At 36.3% G+C, this 27,299-nt stretch overlaps 1 protein-coding gene across 2 annotated transcripts; it reads left to right on the forward strand.

Moving 5' to 3' along the window:
* Positions 1–1,550: 1,550 nt before the first annotated feature.
* On the forward strand, positions 1,551–27,128 carry PDE6C (phosphodiesterase 6C). Of its 2 annotated transcripts, none has more exons than XM_054382274.1 (22): positions 1,551–2,030; positions 8,856–9,008; positions 9,119–9,208; positions 9,426–9,566; positions 10,123–10,197; positions 10,288–10,352; positions 10,456–10,522; positions 11,228–11,275; positions 11,472–11,621; positions 12,278–12,421; positions 12,516–12,584; positions 15,314–15,460; positions 15,900–16,007; positions 16,099–16,208; positions 18,211–18,298; positions 19,966–20,066; positions 21,155–21,262; positions 21,536–21,599; positions 22,843–22,917; positions 23,056–23,139; positions 24,151–24,304; positions 27,058–27,128. In XM_054382274.1, the coding sequence occupies exons 1-22, from the start codon at positions 1,551–1,553 to the stop codon at positions 27,126–27,128; spliced, it is 2,592 nt and encodes an 863-aa protein (XP_054238249.1). The 2 variants fall into 2 exon arrangements, with proteins under 2 accessions (XP_054238249.1, XP_054238250.1); XM_054382275.1 differs by having other exon boundaries at positions 27,070–27,128.
* Positions 27,129–27,299: the final 171 nt, after the last annotated feature.

The raw sequence follows: 27,299 nt of genomic DNA on the forward strand, positions 1-27,299 counted from the left end.
AAGTTAGTGTCACCAGTTCACACCTGTAAAGAAGATGCTGCAACCCCACACATCCACCAGTGAGGGTCCTATGCTGTCCTAAGGCTGCTAGTGGTAAGTAACCCAGACAGAGAAAAGGAACCATGGCAGAATGTGTCCATACTGTGCTGATTTTCACAGGCATTTTAAAATCTTTATGGCAGCTGCAGTCTGCCAAAAATTAGTGTCTTACACAGTGTTTCGTATCATAGTCAGAGGGAAAACCAATGCACTGAGTTGGCTTCCATTGCACACCATCACTGACCTGTCCCTTGTGCATGAGAGGATCATGCATGAGAGGTCAGTTGCCCATGTTGATTCTTTTAGATCTGTTGATAAAAATGGATGTTGACAGACTGTGGCCTCTGGCAGACACAGTTGTACTTTGACAATTACTCTTTTCAAATTAAGAATTGCTAAGCGTCTAGTTTTCTTATACCAAGAATCTCTTTCTGCTTCTGATCAATGTAGATGTCACAAATAGAAATAAGATTAATTGTATTGCAGCCCGCTTACTGTGTGAAAATTCAGATCTGTTTCAATGACCACAGACTATTTGCTGTCGTAGTTGGCAGCCTTCTTAAACTCAGCCTTCTCGTTCATGTAGCCCTGGGGTGTTTGTTCCTAGAATTCAACAGAATTTTCATCATTCCTTTTCCATTCATGTGAGTAATGCTGAACTTCTGATGGTAGGAAACCTCAAACATCTTATAAACTTACAAGCAGATTCAAGATTTCCTGTTTGGCCTCTGTCAGTTATTACCTTTCCCCTGCTATTTAAGAGAGCAGAGATCTTCCATTTTTTTTCTGACCATGCTGAATAAAATTCTAATTCTTTTACTCCTGGGTAAATCACTTAAGCAAGGCCAGACTTTTGTACGGTCTTTTGGATTTCATCCATTTTATGCATGTATAGCTTCTAGTAATCCAGTTTTTATCATCTCCTGACTAATTCAAGGAAAATTAAATTTTGTTATTCTGATTTTTTCTCAGTAACATTTTGTTTTCCTTCACTTAAGTACCTCTCACAAATACACGTGTGCTCATCTGTGCACGTGTATAATGTGGGCTAAGTATCTAAGTGGAATTCCTCTTATGTTTTAGTGGAAACTTCTGTATGTATAGTCAAAATACATACCATGAGCAGAGGAGATAACATACAGGTGTGCATATTTACACATCAGACAAATTTTTAAGGTTTAAGAATTAATTGGTTAGTTTAAAATGCTAAAATGATTCCTTTAGGATTTATGAGCTAAGAATGCTCAGGGATTTAGTGTCCTGACATCTCTTTAATTAGCAGTCTCCAAGATCTCACACTAAGAAGAAGCTAAGCCAGTGCCTTCTGTCATATCTCAAGAGTTTCAGAAGGATTTGAAGCCACAGAGGAAGGTGAATGTACTATGACTGTGAGCTACACAATATGTACAAAGTATTATTTTCTTACTAGTATCAAGCTAGAACTTCTTGCTACACTCCTACTTTGATGGTGATGCCATTCTAAAAGAAATCCTAAGAACAATCCAGCAAAAATGGGTGAGGTGAATAAAGATGCCGTTGAAAAATACTTGGAGAACAACCCCCAGTTTGCCAAGGAGTATTTTGACCGAAAAATGAGGGCAGAAGTGCTGGGAAGTATCTTTAATGTGAACCCTGGAGATGTGAAGGAAGGAGTCAGCTTCAAAGACATGTCTCGTCTGGAGGAAAGTAACATACTTTTTGAGCTGGTAACAGAAATCCAGGATGAAGGAGGCACTATGGAAAAGATAGTGCACAAGGCCCTGCAGAGGCTGTCACAACTGCTGGCAGCTGATCGGTGTAGTATGTTTATTCATCGTTCCCGAAATGGTACTCCAGAGGTAGCCACCAGGCTTCTCGATGTCACTCCAACTTCCAGCTATGAGAACAATTTGGTGAAACCGGACAATGAGACTGTTTTTCCTCTGGACATTGGGATAGCGGGATGGGTTGCTCATAGCAAGAAGTTTTTTAATATACCTGATGTGAAAAAGGTAAGTGACTTCTTTTGGAGAACAGGTTTCTGTGCATTTGTTTACTCAGCTTCCTGCAGAGGGCTTGTGGTACAGAGTCGTTCTTTGAAAACATTCCAGAGAAATGCAGAACAAAAGCATGATGAAAGCAGCAGCAGTTTGCTTAAAATCCAATAGAATGACATCAAGTAGCCTAGAGAGGTAATTCCAATATCCTTGGAATGTAATGTAATTTAAAATAATAACAAAAGAAGAGTATTAGATTAGTACAGACCTTAAGTACTTGTGTTTCTGTTGAACAAGGCAGACTCCTATTCTGTTTTCCAGTATGGGCTTGCAAGTGTTCTCCCTTATCATTCCATACACCTCTGAATACAATTAATTTGCAGCTTTAGTAATGAGCATGCTTCCTTACGATGATGTCTCTCTCTCTCTCTCTCTCTATGTATATATATATTCAGCTTCAAATTACTCGAAATTTTGAGGATGTCCATCCAGGTCCAGGGCTTTTGTTCAGAACCATCTATAGGAGAAGATTAATCTGCCACAGCTGCTCTTACATTTTCAGAGTTTCTGTTGTGTTTGCATGGGACAATCTTCCTTTAGCAATGGGGGTGATATGCATTATTAAAATGGTTAAATAAAGTGATGAGTGACCTAACAGAAATTAAACATGTATGAGTGAGAACTGCTTTAGAAATTGGTCTGAAATACACAGGGAAACGTAAATGTGTTATGATGTTGTAGATGAAGATAGCTAACTTTCTATTATGAAGTGGTGACAGCTTCATTTCTTTTTAGTGTTATGTGGAAAATCTCAGAATAATCAAATGGTGTTAAGATAATTATACAAGATGACATTCTGGCTTCTCAGCATTTCCTACATAGTAATTCTGGGCCATTTTGGAAATGGAAAACAGCTCAGTGTCCTAAACTCAATGTAAATAATAAAAATCTTTATACACAACAATTATCTATGTTTTCCAGGAGGTCAGCAAAAAAGTAATCATGCTAGAAGTTGTCAGACAAAGAAATAAAGCACTACCTTTAAAGCTCTGAAACAAATTGAAATGTATTTTTATGTGAAAAGAACATTCCAATATATAGTAAACTACCTCAGAAGTGTAAGTAAGAATAACAGGAGCAAACAGGACAATGACTTATTTGAGGAAACAAATAATTTGATTTTTAACTGACCACTGAGATGCTTTCTTCAATGGCTGCTATTCTGACAAGAAGCATGTGCCTCTTACCACCACATGGGGAGATAATCCTTCTAAATTCATAAGGCTGATTACATGAGAAAAGATCAGGAGGATCAAGAAAGGTGTGCCTTCTATCAGACACTGCACTGCTCCTTAATGTCATTATGTGAGAGGTGCCCAGAGCAAGGCTGCCCAAATATTTGTGTGTTTGCATTTGGACTTGTTCAAAATTTTTGACAAACCTAATTTGAATACGCTTAAATAAGAGAACCTTTCTGTCAATCTAATCCTTCTAGGTACACATTTTGCACTCATAAATTAATTCATGTTGGTTGAATAGCTATCCAGCTATTAATCAGTCACTCTAAGGTAATCTTTACTTAGGCATCCATTTACTTGCTTAGTGCTAATGAGGTCTATGCCATTAGGCCCACACTTAAAAATGCAGTTAAACCATGTTGCCATTAATCCACATTTGGTAAATAAATATCTTCAAAGTATTGATATTTTATAAGTTAGTTGCAAAACTTCCAGAGACTCCTTCAGGATCGGTATTTGGTATTTAAAAACAACCCTGAAGGTCTCCAAATTGTCACCATTTCCATTCTAGTTGTACAAAAAGTCAAGTCCACAAATCTACACTCCTTATACAGGCAAAGCTCCCACTAATGTTACCAGACTCTTCTTCTCCATAAGGAATGCAGAACTTTAGCTTTAGTCCGTACCTTTTAAGAAATATAATTAGTCCACATCAGCAGAAATCAGCATCCACTGAAGCCTTGATCACATTTTTGAGAGGATCATTATTTTTCAGATCACTTTGTATACACTTCAGTTTAGCTACATTGTCTGATGCCCAAATCCTGAGCAAAAAATGACAGTTAAGCCAGAGAGAAATTTTGTCTCTACTCCCTTGCCAGAATACAAAATGTACAATGAACAATTCTAGATGGCTACAGTACTTTAAAGACATCATGCCTATCCAATTTCCATTGTGACACAATCCACATCCAACCAGCATAGTGGTTTTTAAGTCCTAAGTACATGACAATTTTGACAAACTCACAATGGGACGTTTTCATGTTTCTGTTTACCACCCCTTTGTAACAAGACTGAATGTAATGAAAGACTACAATAGCAATAAATACTTTTTAAAAAATGGATTTTAGTGCCCGGTAGTCAATTCTTTAGAGATTATCTTCTCCTTCAGTTTGGAAAGGTACCAATAAATGTTAGGAAGCTCCTCATCCTGACTAATGCTTCAGAAAAGAAAAGCAGAGGGAAAGATACAGACCTTCCATAATTAACTTAGTATCCAGAACAGTCTACCCCGACAAGATTATGGACCTGTTGACTGCAAGGACTAATAGCATTTAATCCAGGGTTTAACAGTACTGAGAAATAGGAGACCAGGCAGGACCACTACCCTAATAATTTGCCTCACATTATTCCCAGGGTCTGGCAGAGGTTGTGACTCAAATTTTCCAAAGTAAAATAATAGACTGCATAATATTCGTTATGCCCATTAGTATTCTTTTAATGTCAACTGGGGAATAGTGAGAATTGAAAAAAAAAATCCCAAGAAAAACTAAAAGTGGGGAAAAGGGGAGAGGTTGCCTTTCATCTGGGAAGAACTTGCATCAGAAATGTCAATGTCTGCTCCTCCATTTTATCATTCTGATAATAAAAACCAGATTGCCATAAACTCACATTCAATATAATAAATACTAACTCCAAAAATGGAAATGTGTTCCAATCTGTTATAAAGACAAAGATTCAGTCAACATACAAGAAAATATTTTAACACAGGAACAAATTTCTATTTTCTTGCCTTCCAGAAGAAAAATCCAAAGATTTAATTCTTTCCTTGAATTAATTTATGCTAAAAGGAAAGTTCCCAAAAATGAAGGAAAAAAAAATCACTAAAAATTAAAAGTTGCTTTTAAATTTTCTCGTCTTATGTGAAAAAAAAACAACTTGCACAAAATAATACAGATTAAATTTTAAAAGTTTCTAAATAGCCACTACATATGGCAAATAAAAAGCCCCCTGATGCTGTTAGATTCTACTTGATGCAGTTTCAGAACTCTAGTGATCTTAAAGTCCATTTGTTCTGTAATGCTATTAAGTTACACGTCAAGGCCTGCCCAGGGGTGTTGTGGAGTTTCCCTCTCTGGAGATACTCGAAACCCGCCTGGAAGTGTTCCAGTGTGATCTGATATAGGTGATCCTGCTCTGGCAGGGGGGTTGGACTGGATGATCTTCTAACCCCTAACATTCTGTGATTTTGTGATTCTGTGAAAATGCAGTTGTTTTACATCCCTGACAATATATGATTTTTTCAGTGTGGCCTCATGAATGGGCAACTCATTTAGCTCATTGGTTGGCTTCTCTGGACCTGATGGTAGGTCCTTTTTATTTTCCATTCATACACAATTATATCATTATGAATCAAACCCATTTGTAAATTCAAATCAGAATAAGCAGAAATAAGAGACAAATTGATACAGCACACCAATACCACTTAGTCAATGGTAAAAAAGTTGTTTGAGAAATCTGAGACAATGCAAGACAATCAGTGAGACAACAAAACATGAGGAAGAGGGAAACATACTGCATGGCTACCAGAAAAAAAAAATCAAAACCATACAAAAATGGTGCAATGAAATGTGTGATAATGATGAGTGTAACACCAGTTCCTGACGCCAGAGGTTCCTGTGGTTTCTGATCCAGTAGTGGCTCCAGATCCACTCCTGGTCATCACACATCTAAAGGATAATGTATTCTGTCTGAATTCATCTCTCTAACCCAGAACCTCCAGCCCAATATGAAGTAGTCATAACTACAAGGGGTCCCAGAAAGCCATTCTTGCTCTGTGCTTCATAATAGGAAAAAGGTAGAGGAGAAGAGGCATGTGCTCTCTTGGTACTACCACCTCAGCTGTGGGATTAAGTAATATTGCTTCACCTTAACTGTCATATTTGAGGCACTTGACCAAGTTCAAAATGGAGAAGAGGGCAGCAGCCTCTGTACTAACAACTTTGTGCTGCTGTTCTTAGAACCTGAAATCAGCCAGAGTAGTGAATTTCCACCCTGACTAGCTGAGTAGGGAAGAGAGAACCTTGTTACCTTAATCTTTTGTTTTGAGTTGCTTGTCACACTTCTCTGTTTCTGTCTTCCCTGCATTTGTATAAACTACGTACTTTTGCATATGCAATGGAAACTAAATTAACAAATTAACAGGGGTTACACAATCTCATTCCTTATAATAATTTCTGCATTTTTGATCAAATTTACACTCAACAAATAATTTACACTGCAGATTTTGACCTGGAGTTTCCAATAGTGTCAAACTCTCTTGCTTCAGGCTGCATTTTGATGTTCCCATCAGAAATCCTCAAGGCTTAGCTAGGTGTTCTGGAGCACAGTTTAGCAAGTGCTAAAATAACGTTATGAATTGGGAGATGTACATCTTCTATTAAAGACCATAGGATGATAAACATTAGAACGATGGTCTTCATTGGTTTTTAAGGTTGGCCTACAATAAACCTGTGAAAGGTTAGACATTTTTGCAGGGATTGTTTTCATAGTTTGCTTAAAGAATTGTGGGATATCTAAAATCAGCCAAGGAAGAACTAAGCACGAAAGAAATAAGGTCTCTAAAAATGGATAAAAGGAAACTTGGAAAAACATATCAATCCCACAAAAGAACTCAGATATGCAAGGAGAGACATAAAATAAGATTCCTCCCAGTTACCTTCTATCACTTACAACAGAGATATGAACACATTCTTCTCACTGTGACTTATGGGGATGGCACAAGCTAAGAGAATTGATTCTGTGTAAATCTAGAGATTAGACCAATTCTGTAAGACCAGTCAGTAAATACAGAAAAGACATTTCAGAGTGACTTCCACACATGTAATTCCTTTCATAGAAAGGGTTAGAAATTCATAGAAAGGAAATTCATAGAAAGGAATTAGAAGGTAAATGTAAAATGCAAATGTAAAAGTTGGGCTGTCTAAAGACTATGAAGTACTGAAGTTAAAAAGCCACCCTAATATTTTAAACGCATAATAAAATCTGGTCTACTTTCTCAGAGTTCTATGTGCTATAAATTCAAAATATAGCAGAGACAATTGGTAGAGGGAAAGATCTAAGTAGTAGACAAAAAAAAAAAATTAGTTTTGGCATTTCCTAGCCTTTTTGTGCTTGATTTTGCACCCTAGAAAATTTTTCTGTGTTTCTTTGTTTGTTTGTTTAAGTAGTTCTGTGTATAATTTATGAAGAAACTCCACTATGTGACATCCTGCAACATTCTCGAGCCCATCAGCAAGGAAGGTGCATTGAGATCCAACATGAAGATCTTGGCTGCCCAAGCAGTAATTAATGTAGTTGGACCTTCCCTAGTGACCGGGCCACTTGCTACCTGTTCACATTGTCATTTAGTACCAACTACTCATCACCTTGAGAAACTGGAAGCAGACCTGTTAAGGGAAATTCAGGGAAAATCTGCCATTGAATGCAGACCAGGACTTGAGTGCTCACCTCTTCAAAGAAGTTTGAGCAGTTTAACCACTTGTTAATAGTCCCAGCTGTGAGGGGACAAAAAAGGCTCAGTGAAGAGAGTCTGGCTATTTTATCTGCACATATTGACAGATTTCATTCCCCCAACTCATAACTCAGCTCATTTAGATATATTATCATATGACAGAAAACACAACAGCCCTTGACAAACAGATTTCCCTGACAAACTTCAAATCCCTTTTTACAATAAAAGCACATTAAAGCATTTTAAAGAAACATCAAGAATTTCTGTGATAGGGGAAATGAAATAGCTTTCCATGAAACATGAACAAGCTTCCCAGTATTTTTTTCATAAAAGAATGAAAAGAATACCTTTTCCTAAGTCCTCCTCAGCATTCAGTTTCAAGGATGAAATTGGTGGTGTGAATTGATGAATTGCTGGTCTCATTCCCACATGATCACAGACCCAACAAAAGCTGTGCTGTGTCCTAATACCCCTATGCACCAGAAGAGCATGTTGGCCTGGGAGCAGCAGGAATGGGGGTCTGTCAGTCTGGAAGGAGTAAGAAACAGCTTAGGGAGATGTACAGCTGCTTGGGACATCTCTGTGAGAAGCATTTCTAGCCATATACATTCAGGACAGGTGGTAGTTTCAAACATTGTGTGATGGGACAATTTTATGATTGTTACCAACAGAAATAAACATCAAGAAATACTAATACAGCTCTCTACTGTAATACAATTCTCTTACATGCAAGCCATATGTATTAGACTCTCAGGTGGCCATAAAGCCATGTTACTCCCTCCTTTATTCTTGATTTTCCCATCTTTTTTAATTCCTCAAGTTCCTCATCATTCTAATGAAAACCTGCACAAAACTTGGTTTCAGAAGCTATATTCATAATCAACGCCTAAGTTAATCTTGTACAGGTACAGAGGTAAGACTGAGTTAAGCAATGATAATATTTCTTTCGTGAGTATTAACTTACTGCACTGTGAAACTGTGCTCATAGCATTACAAACAAATTATCAAATAAAATTATCATTTGCTCTTGGTGTGAAAACTTTTATGTGCATTTCATTTATGGATTTTTTCCTCCCTGTGTTCTTTCAGAACAACCATTTTTCTGATTTCATGGACAAAAAAACTGGTTATACAACAGTCAGTATGTTGGCAGTCCCAATTATGCAGGGCAAAGAGGTGCTTGCTGTTGTGATGGCACTCAACAAATCAAACGCACCTGAGTTCTCAAAAGAAGATGAAGAGGTAATAACCTCAAATAACAGCAGTACAGTTGTTAGTTCAACAAGTAGTTTGAGTGAATCTGCCTCCTGATTTGACATCTTTCTCTTATTTTTGCTCTTTGTGATTTTTAGGTTTTTAAGAAATACCTCAATTTTATATCTTTGGTCCTGAGAAATCATCATATGACATATCTCTACAACATTGAATCCCGAAAAAGTCAGGTATAGAAGAATTTTTTTAATTATAATACTTAGTTTTAGTGTGAAACCATTATTATTCCCCTTACTGTATATTTTTGCAAATTCACTGAAGTAAGGATACCACTGATTTATTTTATAACAGCAATGCACCACATCATTTTATTCTGGAATGCCTAGGATTCATATGTTAATGTTCTAAACTTTTACCCTCTTTCTTTTTTTTTTTTTTCCTAAATAGATGCTTTTGTGGTCTGCTAACAAAGTATTTGAAGAGCTAACAGATATAGAACGGCAGTTTCACAAAGCACTGTATACTATTCGAATATATTTGAATTGTGAAAGATATTCTGTTGGCCTGCTGGATATGACTAAAGAGAAGGTAACAATCATTATACCTACTTGCTAGAAATGTACTACTCCCAGCTTTAAGCTATAAAATCCATCCTTCTAATTCAGTCATTCTGCATATTTCTAATGCATGTCTCTCCCAGACACAAAACTACCATGCTTTCTAACCCTTTGGGATAATAACCACGTTACAAAAATTATATGCAACGTGACCTTGACAAAGAATAGACCTGCAATAAATATAAATGCTAATTCTGAAATAATTTTTCATATTAATAATTTCATGCAAGAAGGAGTAGAAGAGAGAAGTGTAGGGCTGGGTACTGCTTTATAAATACTGGCCTTCCAAAACAACAATTGAAATATACAACTACCCAGAGATAAAACATACTGAAATTTACTGGTAAACATTTCTTGCCTGAATATAATTAACAATGTTTTCTTAATATTGTCTGAAATGTGACCATAGTACAGCTATGGAGAACAATAGTAGAATTGCTATCCACAGATGTCAAGTTGTCTATGAACACAGAATTGTTTTGTTTTGTTTTTTGCCTTTTGCTAAACCCTGTGCATTGTTCTCCCAGGAGTTCTATGATGAGTGGCCAATCCGGCTGGGGGAGGCAGAGCCTTACAAAGGCCCCAAGACACCTGATGGACGAGTAAGGATATTAAATTTTCTTTTTATGAGTTTTAGTTTTGACATCGAGGTCATGCAGATCACCTACATGTTCTTCTCTTTTTTTATTTAGGAAGTCAACTTTTATAAAATTATTGACTATATTTTACATGGAAAAGAAGAAATCAAAGTAATTCCGTGAGTATTCATTGGCAACCTGTGAATGTGTGGCAAATAGATATATTGCTGGGGTAGCTTAATAATATTGCACAAATTATTTAATTTCATTCTTTCTCTAAAGGTCACCTCCACCAGATCACTGGTGTCTTGTCAGTGGATTGCCAACATATGTTGCTGAAAATGGATTTGTAAGTTCATGGTAAAAGTAAAAACTAAAAGTTTAATTTCATGCAGCCCTTCTGATTGAACAACAACCCCCCTAATCATCCCCACAACCAGAGACCTCTAAAAAAATACCATGCTGTTTCCCTTGTCATTGGTGCCCAGTGAAATCACCTGAGTGAGTAGGGAGGATGGAGACAAGCCCACAATACAGTCAGAACATCAGGAAAATTTCCCTCTGATTGTGGTGACATCGGAGGAATAATGTGCACACCCAATGTCACTTTTCAGGTTTGCTAACTAAGTCTCACAACAAAATGTCAAAGTAAGAAAATATTCACATGCACAATTTCAAAACTCTCATTTTTTCACAACTCTTCCTGTGTAGGCAATGTACATAATTCAATAGTAATCCTTTGGCATGGACAGAATCCTTAGTACTCAGTTATTTCTTTCTATATCTGCCCCTGGTTTATAGAAATCACTGGAAGTTATTTTCCTAACCATTATGCTTATGCATGATGGGACACCACACATGAAGGACTTTGTTACAAGCACTCCAGAATGACATCTGTTATAACCACATCTAATTTAATAGGAACAGTTTTAATTCCTGTGGCTGCTCACTCTTGTTATCTCAGCAAATAATTGTGCCTTTTTAAAACATCAGGCCAAATCTTGATGCACGTTACATTTAATTTAAACAATGTCTCCTTTTCTTTCTGCTGCAGATTTGTAACATGATGAATGCACCAGCAGACGAGTATTTCACATTTCAGGTAATTCCAGTAATTTTATTAATTACAGATATTGTAGAAAAATACGCTAATGCTTTCCACTAATCAGTCACACACTTGATTACGTTTATCTTGTGTTTGTGAAGCACAGATCTTAGTGTTACGTTGCCTGTATCAATAGCTGTATTACTACTTTAAAAGAAATACACATTCTCAGGGTTTTTTGGCTTTCCTACAGAAAGGACCAGTGGATGAAACTGGATGGGTTATCAAAAACGTCCTGTCATTGCCTATTGTCAACAGAAAAGAAGAAATTGTGGGAGTTGCAACATTTTACAATAGGAAAGATGGAAAACCTTTTGATGAGTATGACGAACAGATCACTGAAGTAAGCATAGTAGGATTAGAAGCTTTAAGGAGCCATGTGATATTAATAAAAAAATTATTGCAAAAAGTAATTTAAAAATGTCTAGCAATTTTCAAACAGGCTATATTAACATCTAACCGAATGTCTATCTTCTTCTCTATACAGTTTCTTAAGAATGAGAAATTTTATTTCCCTTTATATATCTGAAAATTTATGTGAGATCGTTCACATTCCGATCATGAACAAAAGTCAGATATAATTTTAATCACGTTTTAGTGATGGTCACCATCGTCTGGTTAGATAGCATGCTGCTTGCCAATAGATATTATGCCTGTGACCATAGGAGTTACCCCAGCATTCATGATCACGTGCACTTGGGCATGGTAAAATGCTACATGGTGTACTGAGTCCACTCAGCTAACTTAAGCTTCATAAGCCTCAAAGTCCTGTATACAAAATGGGACTATAGGCCCTTAATTACTAGGTTGAGTCAAATGTCATTAAAAGCTGTGAAGTGCTAACAGAACCTATTCCTGGAAGACAAAGGCTTCTAACAAACAGAGCTTTGCTTTTTAAAGAGAACTACCCGAAACTGGAATTTAAGAAAAGTAAGTTCAAATTGTTGGTTCAATTTTATTGACACCGTGTCATCTCTACCTTGCTTGGCTTTGTTCCAGGCTCTCACACAGTTCCTGGGGTGGTCAGTTTTAAATACTGACACTTATGACAAAATGAACAAACTTGAAAACAGGAAAGACATTGCTCAGGAAATGCTTATGTACCAGACAAAGGCCACCCCTGCTGAAGTTGAATCTATACTGGTAAGTTTCTGCCCTGACTCGCACAATTAAAGCAGGAAATTGGCAAGAATTTGCACAATTTGCACAAACCCTGAATTTCTTACTTCATTTTCAGAAATACAAGGAAAAATTAAATGTAAATAGCATAGAAGAATGTGATCAAAAGGATCTTATCAGGATTTTGGTAAGTCATCAAAGTGAAAATTCTGGTGGCATGTTTATATCATTGTTATATAGTTTAAATATAGTAACATGTTCTCACTACAGAAAAAAATGATTTATACAATTGATTTTAGTTACAGATCCACAAGATAGATGGAAATGGTTTAATACTACATCTTCAGCCTCTTCAATTCTTATATGTGCAGACCTCACTGCTCCCTACAGGGAAACATTCTGTCCAAATGACATGCCAATGCATATGATTTTCTGCATTTCCTTAAGCAGAGAAGTCCAAATACAGTGACCAGTGACTTCATAGTGATGAAACATTCTTGACCTAATCAGTCAGAACTCTGCTACCAGTGAACCAAAATGAGTCAGTCTCTTTTCCAGACTTTGCAAGTCCTCTGGCTGCAACCTAGAAAGGGAGTGGCCTTTTTGGAGAAAAGATTGAACAAACTCACACTGCTAATTGCTCAAAACGACTTAAACTAAACAAACATACAAAAAAGGGCCAAATACACACAAACCTGTTGACTTCCAGTATCAGTAGCTTCATGTATTTCCTCCTTTTACACCACATTTGCTAATGCAGACATCTTTTCCACAGGGAAAAGATCTAATTAAGCTATTTTTAGTTATTTGTATGCACAGGCCAGAAGCCAATGGTGTTAAGGGTTTACTGGTTCCTACAAAAGAGATGCTCACATAGCTTGCAAACAGTAAGGAAAACCCCAAACCATGAACAGACTATGTGTAGCTTCACATACCTTTTAAAGCAAATTTAATTTGGCTGCATGAAAAACTGTAAAAACTAATAGAAAAACATTATAAAATCTATTGGTAGAGCAACATGTGATTATTATAGTACAGGCTCCAAATATGAAAACATAATACTGCTATTAATTTTTTAATCCCTCAAAAAGCAGTTGAGGTCTCTCAACACTGTGGAGTCACAAAATCAAAGGTCTAGTATCTTCTGCACTGCCAAGACTACATGAAAACACTTTATCCTGTTATAAGACCTGGAATCCCTGATAGCTAATGGGATAAAGCAGGTGTTCTAGATCTGATGATTCACAAAGTAATGGGTCTTAAAACACCACTGCTCCAGGTTTCCTTGTCCTTGACCTCAGATCAGAGGATGGATTTTCAGCCTTATTTATTGAAATACATGTATATATTCAGTCATCTCTTTTCCTTATCTGTAAAACAGAGATCATTTATATACTGCTATGGAGGAAGGAATTCAACTGCGATCATATAATCCTACTTTTTGTGCTGCATTGGACTTCCTGGAGTGATTCTTGTTTAGAATGAGGCACATTCTTTAAATATAATACCATTCTCCTTAGGCTTTGGGATACACAGATGAAAAGTGTTATAGAACAGCTCCTTAATACCCCTATTACCAGTTTGGCTATTTAATGTGATACTGTATATAAAAGAGGCAATTTAAATTAATGCAGGCTCTTTAACTTTCATATCCTATGCACATTAGAATTTACTGTATGTTTTATGGAGGTTCTTCAGAACAAAGAACTGGTCTAAGCTCTGTATCTGCCCTTCAGAAAAAGAAAAATCCCCGAATGCCATCCACACAGCTTCTAATGAAATCTAGTGCATGAGGAAAAAATATGCACCTGTACAGTTATCTACTTCTGGAATCATCTCTCATTTTCATCAGTGGTCAAGACTGTTCGGAATAGACTGCTGCAAATTACAGAAAGGCCATTACTAGGACAAAATCCCCACCAACTACAGCACTAGAAAGGAAATAACATATTTGAAGTAACCTATAAAAAACATGAATACTAAATGCTATATATATTTCAGCGTTGTTAACAGGTTTTACTTTATGCATATATTGAGATAACTCAAGAGCCAAACAATCAATAATCTACTGCAAGCAAACAAAAACATAAATAAGATTTGTGAATTTTTACATCTGATTTTTTAGGATACTCCAGTTCACTTTGCATGTGCCAAATCAACCTTACAGGTTTGTCTATTAAATATATATAGGCTAGAACAGACAAAGAGAGACTGTCACAGGAGTACAATGGAAGACAGAGTAATTTTGAGTGTTGGTTGTGGAGTAGAAACAAACCACCATCATTCCAGAGGTTAAAAAGTGCACAGGATGCTTTGATTGCCTATAGACTCTTCAAGAGAATAAAAGGCTATGGGTAGGTAGGTATGCAAGCAAGCCTGTTATTTAAAAAAAAAGTGTTGTTTCTACACTTCATTCCACCATAAAAATAAAAAATATTTTGTCCTAGACAGGTTCGTTTTGGTCACTATATTCACCACTATTCATAAGAACCAAAAGGGAAGAAAAGCACTTAAGAATAATAATTTTGCTCCCCAAAAAGATGAACTCGTGCCTTGAGACCAGGCTAAAAGTGGGAGAATCATGTGATTTTATACCAGATTTTATTCCAAGACCTGAGATTTCTGAACTAAGGAAATGGTGACATGGCCACAACAGATTTGTGTTGGAATTCAGAGTAGGAATAAACACCATCTCGCCACGTCTTTCACCTGTGCTCTTTGAGAAGAAAGCCAGCAGTATTATGATTGTGCTTCATGACTTGATACACATTAGTTTGTACTGAAACCTGAGGCCTTTGAAGTTATAGCAAGCACATTGTCATTAGGCAATGTTTCTACTGGAGTCAGAAAATACTTTTTTTTTCCCAACTTTGTTCTTGCCAGAATAACCCTTGTATTTTTCTTGTCTCCTAACAGAAAGAAGAGTTACCTGATCCAAAAGATTTAGAACTGTATGAATTCCGCTTCAGCGACTTTCCTGTTACAGAACATGGCCTGATAACTTGTGGAATACGACTGTTCTTTGAGATAAATGTTGTTGAAAAGTTCAAAGTCCCAGCTGAGGTCTGATTTATTTTGTCTTGTTTGTATGCATTTTAAGATAGAAGAAAAATAGCTGACTACAGGTACTTAAAAATAAAAGCAAGCAATACTAAAATATTAGTGATTTGGATAACAATCTTCCATTCTTAATTAAACATGTATATTTGTAACAAAGATTTAAAACTAACCCTGAAATTGTGTGAGCTGTGGAATTAAATCAACATGCATTTACGTAAGAATAATTTGCTATGTCCAATTCAAGGAAAAGCAATTATTTTCATAGAACTTGCCCATTATTACTGTAACTTCATTGCATATTCCAGTAATTTTATAATGATTAAATTCTTACAAAATTACTGGAATATACTATGCAATTACTGTAATAATGTTCGAGTTCTACTGCACATTGTTTCTACATTTCAATTAACAGCACAGTCTTAATCACTTTTGTTCATAATAGGTCCTTACAAGATGGATGTACACAGTTAGGAAGGGTTATCGAGATATCACTTACCACAACTGGCGACATGGATTCAACGTGGGACAAACAATGTTTACATTGCTGATGGTAATGTTGCTACATCCATTATTTAGTTTTACTTTAAATTCCAACTGGAAAATTCAGGAATGTGCACAGAATTGTCTGTTTTCTTATACAGACAGGCAAAATAAAGAAATACTATACTGATCTAGAAGCCTTTGCCATGGTGGCTGCTGCTTTCTGCCATGACATTGATCACAGAGGAACCAATAACTTGTACCAAATGAAGTAAGTAAAAATACTCAGATATATGAAAATGTAGTTATTTTTAGTGGCAAATTAAAAATACATGTCAAAACTTGCAAAAATAGAGTTATCTATTCCACATTCATCTGGCATGAATAAATATCTTTCCTATGGAAGACTTCTGCTTCATAGCATTTGTCATGACAGCTGAAACATAAAGACAGAAAGCAAAAGTGGAATCCTAAAAGGATCTCCTGGACCTGCAATTCATTTTTAAAACTCTAGTATTACTTGTATCACAGCAGAGTTTCAGTGAGGCCACAAACAAATGAGAAAAGTAAATTAAAATCCAAACTAGACTACTTTTTCTTCAAGACAGAGCATAAGCACTTCTCTGGAGAGGGATTCAGGATGTGGCATAGACAAGGGCAGTTTAGAGTGAGATAAGACTTAAGATGCATTCTTTTTCTCAGTTTTGTATCACCTGACTTGACTTGCTGAGTTTTTCCCCCACCCCCTCTCAGTTACTGACTGATGCAGGTTCCTTCCCGAGTTGTAATCTCCTCGTGTTATACAGGATTCTAAGATAAAGAACTTGTGTTCTGCCCCTTGGTTCACATGCCAGTGACTTATCATGAGGTTAAGTTTCGCAATTCATGGTTTTTGTTCTGAGAAAATATTCTAAAGGATTTCTTTGAAAATTTCCCTTTGTTATGAAACAGTGTTAATTAGTAGATGCTTGCTATAAAACAGTATTAATTAATTTTGTTTTAAACTTACCTTTTTATTACAGCATTAAATATCATGGTGAGTCCCATTCTTCTCCTGAAGAGTGAGCAATCTACCATTTACACTTTTATGTGATCTCGATCTCTTAGGGCATACTTCTGTGTGTTAGGTGGGGAACACATATTTCTCAGAATGTCACACGTAACAGAAGACTGTAATTGTAATTTCCTGAGCATGGCTTCCAACCAGTTGTATGTCCAGAACGATTCATCCTCTTCTGACCCTGGATACACTCCTCCCAGGAGAGGCATTTCAGCCTACATTCCACAGCAGTGACGTGAAGGGATTTTCTGATTATTCTCAGGGATTCTCCAGGTGACGTAGGAGAGAATGACAGACGTTGATTCTTATTCAGCAGATGGCCTCTCATCCAAATAAGTTTAAGGGGTTTTAAAAATCTTCCTACTGTGGTCTTCCCTAGCTGAAAGCCCTCTGCATGAGGTCATGCACAGTAAATCTATTTATAAAAGTCATCAGGCTTTACCACGACAGTCCTAACTACAAGTCAGAAAACACAGGTAGCATGCAGCTATCCAAATCTGACTTGGGTTATCTGAGGAATGGAATTGTTAACCAAAGAAAGAAAGAAAGAAAATACACTTCCAAACATGCTGAACAACCTGGAGCTTATGTAGATAGAACACTTCTCCCTTCCTCCCAGTACCACAGTCTGAGACAATTTCCTCTGCTTGAAGCCTAGCCTTATGTCAGATTGATGCCTTGAACTCTGTGATAAGACTGAACATATCTGAGCTGTCAGGATTTGTGCAGTCCATAAAATGGTGATTTTGAGGGTGGGGAGGGGCCCAAAGGCCTTAGAGGAATTAAACCCCATTACGCTGTTATTTTAGATTTAACTTAGTTACAGTAAGATAAGAGTCACAGGCAATATGGCCCACACTCATTACAGACAAAAGCCATGCAACAGAACATGAAAAGCTAGATAAAGGTCACTTTTAAGGTAGACAGAAAGTACATACGTTAATCAAACAGCAAAACTGAACATGCAATATAAAAGAGAGTCATGTTTTAGTTTTGAGGCATCTAAACATACTTTTGATTTTGGTGGGCCCTGACCACCAAGTGCTCTCTAACTTGGAAAGCAACCAAGTTTTTTTTCCTTTGCATTATACCAGTGGTTGAGATATACAGAATAAACTATTGAAAATGCAGATCAGAAGCATTTTAATCCTAAAAATTTGAATCAAAAATACTGGCTCCAAAATACTACATAAATTTGCTTCTTTTCCAACAGGTCAGCTGCTCCACTGGCAAAACTTCATGGTTCTTCCATTTTAGAAAGGCATCACCTAGAGTACAGTAAAACCCTACTGCAAGATGAGGTATGTCTGATCAATGCAAAAGATCCAATTAAGTTATGATGTTCCAAATTTCACCGTGTCTTGTTCATTCCTCTATGTCCAGATTAAGAAATTATGCTAAAATTTGGAAGTTTAAGACAAATTCTTTTGGATTATCCACTTTTAGAGAAATATTGGCAATTCCACCAGAAACAAGCCCAAAATAGAAAGGTTTCCCTCTGTGCTTCCCTCACACTCCTCAGCTTTTTTCTGCTTTCACAAAACAGCAGATGTAGAAAGAAAAGCAGAAACTAAAATATATACACATACAAAATGTTACAATCAAGGCGATGCTTCATGGGGTCTGAGTTCAGCTGCCGGCTGTGGCAGCTGAGGAACAGAGGGATGGAAGTGTTTATGGAGGGCTCCCTGACCCTCCAGACAGGGACAGACCACCCCTACACTGTACCTTGCTGAAAGAAAGGTGTTATCACGAGACTGTCCTGCAGCTGCCATTAGCAATATTCCCTGAATTAGGCAAATGCCCTCAGCCACCCTTCCACAGCAGGTGCAGAGATGAGAGGCCTCACCCCAGTCTCCTCAGGCTAAACAAAATGGTGGCAGCACAGGCCCTCTGCCCTGTGGACCCCTGCTCCTCCTGTGCAGGTCAGCCATTCTTCCTTCAGTAGTGCTTGATCTGTCCTGGCTACAAGGAAAGAGACTATCTACAACTTTTTAATATGTATTTTCCAGGGAAGTTAACAGGCAAGGCTTGAACACATGGCCCTTCCATCCCACTTGTTTGCATCCAGTGTGGCAGGCACCCACTCCCATCCTCATTTTCCATTTCCTCATCACTGTTGGTGGTGCTATTTCCTGGCCTCATGAGACCACCGAAGTCGTCCTTAAAATAATCAGCAGCACAATGATCATAAAAGCTCCAGAAGATTAATGATTTAAAAAACCTCAACAAACATAGCAAACACCTTTACTTTTATTGATGGTGATGTACTTTTTCTAATGTGAGATGTTGGGGACCAACTGCTCTTTGCTGGAGTAGTTGTCAGGACGTCTGGAGGTTCTCAAAAGTGGCACTGCTGTGCCCCATGCTCTCATAGGTATTGTGGCCCTCAGTTAAGGAAGAAAGGAAACCCAGGAGACTTAGGAAGGTGCTGAGTGTGATGCTTTCATTTCCTTTGCCTGAGGAAAAGGACATTGAGCTTACTACGGCAGGTCTCTAATAGCACTTCAGGCAATTCTGCTGACTGAGGTTAACAGGAGGAAAAGGTCTCTGCTGTGCAGCTTTGAAAAGCCTAGGAAAATTAGATTTATGGAATGTGAACTGGAAAGAAGTTATGAAGAACTGCCATTTCTTTACTAATTAAATGGCATACAGGTGGCTTTCTTCGTTTTTAAATCATATATGCCAAAAGGACTTGCAACTGAGTCACTGTGGATTTAGTCATTTGTGCAGCTTCTGAGAGCAGTGTCTTAGACCCACCCACTGTTCACACAGTTACTTAGCCATTTATTAGCCACAAATAAGGACCATCTTTATCAATGGACTACTTTTTAATTTGTAGCATTATTTTAATTTAGGGACTAGAGTTGGAAAATTTTGTTACACTGTTCTGTGAGACAATCTGTAGAGTACAAACCAAAGACAGTGTTATAAAAGGAACTGAATTTGTAAACTTTCCATCTTGCAGAGTTTAAACATCTTCCAGAACCTAAATAAGCGACAGTTTGAAACCGTTCTGCACTTATTTGAAGTTGCAATAATAGCAACTGATTTGGCTTTGTATTTCAAGTAAGTACTAAATTCTGTGTAGCTTCCTAATGAAAAAAACGTCAATCATGTAGAATTTATAACTGTAGTTTTTAGTTGTTCATAAGCAGAATACAAAGCTATATTTAAAATTGTTATTATGTCTAAGAAATTCTTAAGATTCACTTTCAAATTATAAAACACAGAAATGTATACAAACCTAGTATACTTTTAGTAGGTCATTCAAATATAATTTTAGTTAAAGCAAACACTGTATTTCAGGAGCGTGGATTCTGTAGCCGTTAACCCTCAGGTTGTGCGCATGTGTGATACCAAACTATAATTACTCATATTAAAAAGGAGTATTCGTATGACATGGACATCAAGATGCTAGTTTAAAAACAAAACTGCAGACATGAACTAATCCCAGTGCCAACTATAAGAAATATATTCAAATATAAAATCTTCCATCCTGTTCCTAAGTTACTGACTTAAGGTGCTTTTATAATGAGTATTTTCCTTAAAGATACAAAGAGTCTTTTGTTTTGGTCCAGATATCTTATAACTAGGACAATTTAAAGTCAGGAGACAGGAAATGATTCAGTAAGTTGTTCAACAGGAGTTATTAAATTTTAGAGAACAGTAATTCCATTATTTCATTCTAAATGCAAATCAGAGCATTTACTAAGCAATAGCAAGTCAGGCTTGCATTTTTCAAAATTCTCAAGTCAGGACTTAGTGCTTCTTTGGATTTTCAATGGGAGGGAGTGGAAGAGCATCTATTAGTATTTGCATCACTTTTCCCAATTCATTACACTGCAGGAAGTAACAAATATGTAATACTAAAGAAATAAGAAAGTCATACTGAACAGTTTAACGTGAAGAGTTAGGAAACTGGTTATTTGTGTCAGGAATTCTGACACAATACTTTACATGTCAGTGGTATATAGCAAAACCTAAATATGCTAGGTTACCTGGAAAGTTTGAGTTCAACAGGAAGAATTTTGGTATCACTATGGCTGGGATGATCCTTTGGAAAAGAATAAGTATCAGAAATATGATTTTCTATTTAATTTCTAATGCAGGAACTTTTACTTACTAATGCATGTTTTACCGGAATGTTTTAACAGGAAAAGAACTATGTTTCAGAAGATTGTGGATGCAATTGAAAAAATGGAATCAGAAGAGGAGGCAATTAAATATATATCTATTGACCCAACCAAAAAAGAAGTCATCATGTAGGTGGTTAATGTTTTACTCTTTATTCAATTAGTTATCTAGGACCAGATTAGAAAGTAATTTGGGCACCTAAACATGTAAACTAAGACTTGGTATTATTGTCTGCTGATGAGCATAATCACGATTTTAAATTAGATGTCTATAATCTTCTCAAAATGTGCAAAACATGTATCCATCTGCAAGCTAGCTATCTAAATTCCTCCAAAAATTTCAACTTTTTTCCCCCTATCATCATCCTAACTATACTCCTGTTATGTTTTGTGTTTTCAAAGGGCTATGATGATGACTGGATGTGACCTGTCTGCAATAACCAAGCCTTGGGAAGTACAAAGTAAGGTAGGTACTTTTCAAATACATAATATTGCATTTACTATCTGTTTTACTGCCTATTTGGTGCATGATAATTAAACAAAACCAACTTATGATCAGTTGATAATGTTTAAGTATCTGCACCCAACAGTGCTTCCACAAAACAACCTCTGTCACTGTGAGTGTAAGGGTTCCATGATAGGGGTTAATGGTTCCAAGAAATGGAACAAAAATAGAAATGGGTAGATTCAGATTGGATGTTAGGAAAAAATTCTTCACCATGAGGGTGGTGAGACACTGGAACAGGTTGCCCAGGGAGGTGGTAGAAGCCCCATCCCTGGAGGGTTTTAAGGCCAGGCTGGATGTGACTCTGAGCAACCTGATCTAGAAGGAGGTGTCCCTGGCCATGGCAGGGAGGTTGGAACTAGATGATTCTTGAGGTCCCTTCCAATCCTAACACTTCCAACCCTTCCAACCACTGCAGAGTTGTTCCACTCTTCTCTACTTGTCCTCCAGTTAAAATTGGCATCCTTAAATACTACTCAATTGGTTTTTTCAGTTGTTTTTTTTTTTAGGTATAGAATTAACAACAGTGTGATAACGTGTCTATTCTGTAGATCTTGGTGCCATTGCAAAGTAGCTTAAACATGCTAAAAATAAATACTTTGAAACCTTGTGACACTGCTTTGTACATAAGTACTTCAAGAACGTGTTTACTGACCATCACACTGAAGCTCATCGCTTGGCCTTACAGGAACAGGTTTTAACAACGCGTAACCAAAATACAATTGGAAGATGCTTGTGGAGCCTTCTAAAGTAATAAAGAATATTATAGTTAAGAGACATTGCTAATATGGCCTTGTTCCTGTTGACAATAATCTATATAATCATTTACTCAGCATGCACCAGAATATAGCAGAGATAATTCACTGGAAAAAGTCCTCAGTATACCTGAGAGTATCTGTAATTTTAGAAAGATGCATTTTACTACCTCAAATAGTCAAGGGATTGAAGAGTAGAATTCTATTATGTTTCACCTAAACTCCATATTTCTGGAGGAGTTGTAAAACTATTCAGAGATAATGTAGCTAGCAAGAAATAAGTCTCCTCTTTGTGGGATGGGAATTAAGTAATAATAATTAAGTAGTAAACAATAATATGACAGGTTTTGGTGAGTCAACATTTCCACGCTTTCTGGAAAGCCTAGTTTATTTATTCATTGAAATTTACTGCTTTCTGCTGACACTTCCACTGATTTGTGATAATTCAGGTTGCTCTCATGGTTGCAAATGAATTCTGGGAGCAAGGTGACTTGGAACGAACTGTACTACAGCAACAACCAATTGTAAGTACTAAATGGTTTAACTGTGCTAAGCAATATTAACAGTTATTAAAACCGTGAATCGTGCACAATGCTTACTAGATCATTACACCAAAAAAGCATGTTATCTACATCACTTAAATTACTCTTGTTCTGTTCTAGCCTATGATGGACAGAAACAAAGGAGATGAACTACCTAAGCTCCAAGTTGGTTTCATAGATTTTGTGTGTACATTTGTGTACAAGGTAAGAATAATTTTATTTTGTTTTCCCAGGGCAGTAGTTCTGGTAGCACAATTAATGACAAACTGTAGCCATTAAAAAAATCTAGACAACAGCAAGGACTCTTGGTCAGAGGATAAACAACTATCGCAAATACCACAATTTTCCAATCTTTTGTTACATAGAAGAATTGCTCCCACAATGCAAATTCAAGAGATGTTAACCAAATTCATAAAAAAGTGAAGATCTCAAAGAGGGCCCTGAGAGTTACTACCTGGAAAGACTGAGTTAGAAAGGCCAGTCTGATTCTTCACAGTTCCATTGAATATGACTATTCAACATGTGGATTCAACATGTTGCAGTTAATGGCACAGCAAAGAAATAGGAAATTTGCAATATTCTGAAAATGCAGATATTCTATATCTTCTGTAAGGCACTGAAATGCCAGTATTATTAATACCTGTCTAGATTTCAATATTATCCCAAAACATCATGCAGAAAAGTGACGTGTACTATATTAACATTTTCAGATACATTCGCTGCTTGGAATATATTATAAGACAGTAGATTTTTTATTAAATCACGATACTGGTAAACATTCAATAAAATATCATTTATCATAGTTGTACCTATCAGACTATGAAATGCAGGATTAGGGAAGATAGTAAAATGTGTGGCATATAATTCAGACTTTTTTTAACTGACTATGTGCACAATAGGGCATTATCCCAATGCAGTATTTCCAATGTCACCACTGCATTGCCAAGAACAGGCTTTCAAATGTGCACCAGCAGGCAGACACACTGTTTATTTTTTTCTTTTCAACAGAAATTGCACTACCAGAGATGGATGAAAAAAACCCTAAATCAAATAAAATTAATTAGTCTAGTCTAGTATACATACTGAATTAGATGTAACAGAAAAATGAAAGTTAATGTTTTTTTCTGCAAAGTAACAGTATTTCCACAAATACAGACTTTCTAGATCATCAGTGTTTACAAATTTCTAATTCACTAACTTAAATTGTTTGTATAGGAATTCTCAAGATTTCACAAGGAAATTACACCTATGTTTGATGGTCTTCAAAACAATAGGGTTGAATGGAAAACACGAGCTGATGAATATGAAGAGAAGATGAAAGCTATTGAGGAACAAAAGAAAAAGGAAGAAGAGGAAGCTGCCAAAAAAGGTTAAGTAACTTCTACAGTTTTCATCTATATATAATTGTAGTCAATATATTTTCTTACCCAAATTTGCTGTGCACTTGTGCAATATTCTATTAAACTGTATACTAATGGTATGCAAGTTCTGAATTAGCCAAATTAGCTTTATCTTTACTTGGAGGAGGACTAGCCTTTAAAGATTACACATCTGCAGTGAGTGGACTGAACTCAGTTTCTACACTGCAGAATTACAGAAAATATGACAATCACAAAAGTAAAGGGAATGTAAAATTTCTTGTCTCTTAAGACTTAAACCAAAATGTAATTAAACACTTATTTATATGTGGATACTGCAATTGCCTGAAACACAAGAGATGTACCAAAATTGTGTGGCATCAGCCCCAGATATGTTCCAGTTCTTTGTTTAAGCTGAAAATGAAAAGCTAAGTAAAAGAGCTGGGAATGGATAATGTTATTTTGAACATGAAAGAACACTTCTTTCAAGTTTAAGGTAAAGCTTTTGGTTCTAATTCCCTACCATCAGATACCTGGCTGAAATATACTCTCTCTGACATGACAAATTTAACACTAATCTTCCTAAAATAGCCCAAGTCCTAAAATTGAAAGTTGGTTCTGTGTACAATAACCTAGAAGAGAAACCGATTTTACATAAACTGAGAACCTAATCCTCACGTGTAAGAGTGAAATGAGTCAGTTATTTTTATTTTGTATTCCTTGTGGAACAGCAGGTCAACAGCTTTGCCAATGATCTGAGATGACTGAAAATGCCAAGAGATAAAAACAAAGATGCCTGTAATTACTACAGAATGATTTGTTGTCAGCTAGAAAAAGAAAACTTAGTTTACTCTGTTTCACATCTTTAAACCATAAAACAGTACTGAATAATTTATTTATTAATCAGTGTCTGTTGGAAATAGGTGAGTATTCTTCACATTTTACACAAAAAGGAGAAGCTACTCAAGGCCATCAAGATGGTAACTTGATGAAGTTACTGTCAGAGCGTGAAGTGGAAATAGACAGTTATTGGCTCCTAAAATAAAAAATACCAGGCTAGAATTTAAAAAAATGATGTTTCACAGTGGTTTTAAAAGTACTGTAGGCTATATGATTTAATTGAAGTAGACTTTGGAAAGAGCTTAATAAAATCAGTCAAATATTCTTGTAATGAAATTATGAGAAGTATTTTGGCCTGCTGTGATACCACTTAAGTACACTTTCACAGAAATTATGGCCACTCCATTGTCTTCCAGATTTATTTTAAAAAACACTTTTTTTGCAGTTAATAATATAATCTTATTTAAGATTAATTTATTGCTGAGAACTAGCTGGTTGTGAGCATGAGTGAAGTACTCTCTCCTTAAACAGGAATGTGAAGCATTTGCAGAAATACCAGCAAAACAAAACCTACACACAAACATTTGCTTTCTTGGCAAATAGTACAACTACTGAAGGCTGCTCTTATGCCCTTAAGCATACAGTTCTTAAAAATCAAATTATACGTATAGGAAGACTCAGGTATTTCTATTTCCTACTTGAAGTTAGGACCATTTTACATCATTGGTTATTTTGGAAGTCACTGACTTAAGGAAAGAAATTTTCTCCCACAAAGACCCTTAAGACAGGCAAGCATGGAAAGACTGATTTCCAGGAGATAAGGATCTGACCTTTGCATATCATAAGTGGTATCATAAAATGTAAGTGAATTATTTTGCATCTTTTTAAACATGCACTAAGGCCATGCACATTTGTGAAGAAAAGATGTGACACTGTCAAATCAAGGTTGTGTAAATACATGGTTTTGTTAAGTCAGTTCATACAAACTACAATCTGATTCATGCTGAACCACGGTGGTTTCTCTAGATTATACTGACCTGGCTATTTTCAGCCATTCAGCAGACAGAAAACAAAATAAACATATTTGCTGAACCACTACAGTGGAAAGTTCAGAATTGAAACTAAAACAGAATACATACGATTAAACTAAGAAAATACATAGTAACATAGTTTTGATTATATCCACAAATTACAGAGGGTGGGACACTGATTATGTGACATGTTTCAATGCAGGTGGAAAGGGTGGAAAGGGTCGAAAATGACCTAGTAACATGGTGATCCACAGCTTTCAAATGTAAGTTTTAATTCTAATATTGGTATCTTACCTTAAATGAACCTGGAAACGCTATTTATTACATTGGAAGAATCTATGACCAACAAGCATCTGTGGAATCATTTGAGAGAGACAGTAACAGAATCAGTAGCTATAGATAACAAGCATAAAAACTGCCTCTCTTAATTGTTAATTACAAAGGGATTCATGCAGGGTTGGATAAAGGCTTATACAATTAGGTCAAATTAAAGTTTTTGTATGATCCACTTCAAAAATAGATTCACAGATTACATTGATCCAAGAGTTTATTTTTTTTGCATGGCTTGCATACCTCAGTTTTGTATGTGTGGGTCAGAGCTATATGTATTTAACTACTGAAACTTTCCAGTAAGAGTGGTTCAGTGTGTGTTTGGTTCTTTGAAAAATGTTGGTATCAGCTACTACACTATATCCACATGTATATATAACATGTATGATGTGTTATTGTTTCTTACTCCGTTTTCCCTGACAAGTAGCGAAAGCATGGTCAATTATCAGAAGGACAAACACACATAATATGCTTATCTCAAAACCAACACCTTTTTAAACAAGAAATGAGAGCAGCTAAAATTAACAGAATATACTCATTTACCTTCCTTCTCTGTTTTATAGCTGAAAATGCAGCAGGAGGTGGTGGCGGAAGCACGGAGGAAGGAAAATCCAAAACATGTATAGTTTTGTAATTCTTTGTCTCAGACACTGTTTCTGATACAGAAAAGACATCTAGAAAGAACTTCAACGAGCCTCAGTGGATTTCTGCTTTGCTTAGAATAGTGTAGATCAATCCCTTAACAATCCTCTTAAATGCCTGCCATTTGTTGGAAATAATTTTTAATGGAGTAAACAGTTTCAAT

Source organism: Indicator indicator, chromosome 7 (assembly GCF_027791375.1).
Source record: "Indicator indicator isolate 239-I01 chromosome 7, UM_Iind_1.1, whole genome shotgun sequence".
NCBI lineage: Eukaryota > Metazoa > Chordata > Aves > Piciformes > Indicatoridae > Indicator > Indicator indicator.

Coding starts and splice junctions, on each gene's coding strand:
- PDE6C (XM_054382274.1), top strand. CDS start 1,551: ATGGGTGAGGTGAATAAAGATGCCGTTGAAAAATACTTGGAGAACAAC. Junction 12,585..15,313: donor AGGATCTTATCAGGATTTTG/GTAAGTCATCAA, acceptor GTCTCCTAACAG/AAAGAAGAGTTACCTGATCC. Junction 18,299..19,965: donor AAACCCTACTGCAAGATGAG/GTATGTCTGATC, acceptor TCCATCTTGCAG/AGTTTAAACATCTTCCAGAA.